General features: G+C 42.6%; 1 protein-coding gene across 1 annotated transcript; it reads left to right on the top strand.

Annotated features, from left to right (window-relative positions):
- Positions 1-1,102: 1,102 nt before the first annotated feature.
- LOC119429417 (zinc finger MYM-type protein 1-like) lies at positions 1,103-2,596 on the top strand (the record flags this gene model as incomplete). The annotated part of the gene is made up of 2 exons (XM_037697050.1): positions 1,103-1,443; positions 1,729-2,596. Coding segments are annotated over exons 1-2 (1,081 nt in total), but the record flags the coding sequence as incomplete, so codon positions are not given.
- Positions 2,597-3,089: the final 493 nt, after the last annotated feature.

Genomic DNA, 3,089 nt, shown 5'->3' on the forward strand with positions numbered 1-3,089 from the left:
AGGTCCCCGTGCCACAAAGGACCATCTTTGGACATCACATCCGTCCCCTGCTCAGAATACATGAGATGTACCCTACTCCAATGGAGAGCAGATTGGGTGTGCCCCACACAGCATCTGTCTCACAATGTGGCACATGGGTTGAGCGCATACATCTCCTGCCAGTTATGTATGCAACAGTCACTTGCTGTCTGTGTGAATCAAAAACTCTAATGATTCGCAGCTCAAAGGCAAAGTGTTGAATCACATTAAAAAAAAAAAACGTGTGACACTCCAAAAACATATAAATTAACTGCTGTGTGGAGAACCACAGCGCCCCCACAGCTCGTTAAATGTGTGTGCCTCTGTGAAGTCTGACATGTGTGACGTAGCTCTGCTGACGGAAACAGCTGATATCACTCAACCGGTTCACGTGAGTTGCACTGCTGCCACCTGTCTGTACAAACTGCTCAGCAGCAGCAGGTGTCCAGATGAAACAGAATTCTCCTCCCTGCTCTGTGCGGCAGCTGCAGAGTGGCTCGGGCGCATTAATGGAATGTTGTTTCTCACAGTTCAAAATTGACAAATCTAGAATAAATCTCATCTTTCCGGTTGTTGGGACCAGGGAGTGACGAGAGAGGAACCCTGCGTTTTCCTCTCCTTCTGAGACTCTGGAAATTACATTTTAATCAGAATTTCCTGAGCTTCTGCGAGAGGGGACGAGATCTGTTCTAGAAATGACAGAAACTGTCATTAGAGTTCCTCCGCACCAGGTTTGAGCTGTACTACAGCGTGAATCCCCGGATAAAAAACGGTTCTCCTATCCGTCTGGAGTGCGCGCTCATTGCCACTCTTTATAAAGTTATCAAGCAGGCACGAGTTGATGCTGTGAACTCACATGCATGCTGATGTGAGCTGGTGCGCGCTGAAGGAGAAAGAAAAAACACGCGCCCCCGAGCATGCAAATCGTTCAGTGGCGGCGCCAGGGGGACGCTAGGGGGCGCTATAGCTACCCCTAGAAAAGTTATAGCACCTCCATAGCACCCCCAGGAAATATTTAGATTTTTTTCTTCATCTAATTTAATATTTTAAATATGTAGTTGTGGCATTTTCTTCTAAAGACAAATATATATAAAAAGAATCAACCATTCTAATTTCAGTAAAAAATAAAAATAAAAAAAATAATTCAACCTGATTTGAACTTTGCGTATTATTACTTCCGGGAAGCAATTGAGAGGAACACGCTGCGCAAATATGGATCGTTTTTTGCAACCAAAAGTTCCACGGATGGAATTTGAGAAGGATGCATTTTTGGAAGCAGAGTCCGACCAACAAAGAAATATTAATCTGGATGAAGAAGATAAACTGTGCAGTTATCCTTCCACTGCTGCTGAGAATGCTAACAGTGTTAGCACTGGACAGCTAGAAGATCTAAGCAGAAGTCCTCAAGATGGACCAAGACGACCACTTCTGCAAAAATACCCATCACGCTTGTTTGGGGTGCAACAGAGAAGTTTTAGTAAAGGCTGGCTCGATCAATATTTGTGGTTAGAATACAGCGTGAGTAAAGATGCCGTGTTTTGTTTTGCTTGTCGGCATTTTCTAAAAGGAGGACACAGGTTCCATCTTGAGCCAGCATTTACCGCGCTCGGCTTTAACAACTGGCGGAAAGCAGCAGCGTCATTGAAGAGCCATCATGAAAGCGCCGGACACAAATTTGCAATGGAAGCGTGGAGTGAATTCAAGTTTAAACAAACGAGTGGATCAAAACTCCCCAACATGCTCGACAAAGGACATTCTGCATTGGTTCAGGAGAACCGGAGGTACATGATGGGTGTTGTAGAAAGTTTGCGCTACACAGCTTGTCAGGGAATCGCACAGCGCAGTCACAGTGAGAAACAGGATTCAGCTAACAAAGGTAATTTTCGTGAGATGCTTGATGTGATTGGAAAATTTGATCCCAATGTCCAAAAAAAGCTGACAATTAATCCATCTAATGCTAAGTATGTTCATCATGACATACAGAACGAAATATTTAATGTTATGGCTGAAATGATAAGAAAACAAATCAGCAATGAAGTGAAAGAAGCTCAACACTTTGCTATTTTGGTGGATGAAAGTAAAGATATCAGCAAAAAAGAACAAATATCTGTTATTGTTCGTTATTTGCAGCCAGATTCAGAGAAGGTGGTGGAAGAATTTTTGCATTTCACCCCAGCAGAAGGATTAGATGCAGACTCACTTTTTGACTGTATCAAAATGACCCTCAGTCGTTGTAATATTGATATAAATTGCTGTGTCGGACAGTGCTATGACGGTGCTGCTGTTATGTCCGGGTGCAACAATGGAGTTCAAGAAAAGTTGAGAAAAGAGGTGCCGCAAGCTGTGTACATTCACTGCCATGCTCACAGGCTGAATCTTGTGTTAGTAGACTGTGTACATAATGTTGATGCTGCAGCCGATTTTTTTGAGATATTGCAAATGCTTTACAAGTTTTTTTCTGGGTCTGTTGTTCATGATCTTTTTTTGAAGAAGCAGGAAGAACTTGTGTCAGCTGTACAGCACCTAGAACTTAAAAGACTCAGTGACACCCGCTGGGCGTGCCAGTATGATTCCATACGTGCTGTCAAAAAAACTCTCCCAGCTGTTATAGCTACGCTGCACGATGTTGTTGACCAGAAAAATGCTAAAAGGAGGACGGAGGCTAAAGCTCTCAGTGCACTTATAGATAAGAAGTTTGTTCTGCATCTTGTAATTTTTGAGGATATTTTCAGAACAACAAAATTCATGTCTGATCAGCTACAGTCTCCTAATTTAGATCTAGTAGCAGCAAATGACCTGGCTCATTCTGTAATAACTGCTTTAACAGAAAAACGCACAGATGACAAATGGGAGACACTCAGAAAAGAAGCAGAAGAACTTTGCAGCAACACAGGAATAGCAACAGAGACTGTACATCGGCAGAAAAGACAGACTCAAACAGCTAAACATCTAGAGCACTTTATTGTGGATGCCTCAATAGAAAGAAAAGGTGCAGACAGCACGGATGACCTAAAAACAAAATCATTCTATTCTGTTATAGACAGGATGCTAATGGAAATGAAACAGCGTTT

This window comes from Nematolebias whitei, unplaced genomic scaffold, assembly GCF_014905685.2.
Source record: "Nematolebias whitei isolate Nwh7 unplaced genomic scaffold, NemWhi1 Nwh_scaf_1049, whole genome shotgun sequence".
In the NCBI taxonomy this organism is placed as follows: domain Eukaryota; kingdom Metazoa; phylum Chordata; class Actinopteri; order Cyprinodontiformes; family Rivulidae; genus Nematolebias; species Nematolebias whitei.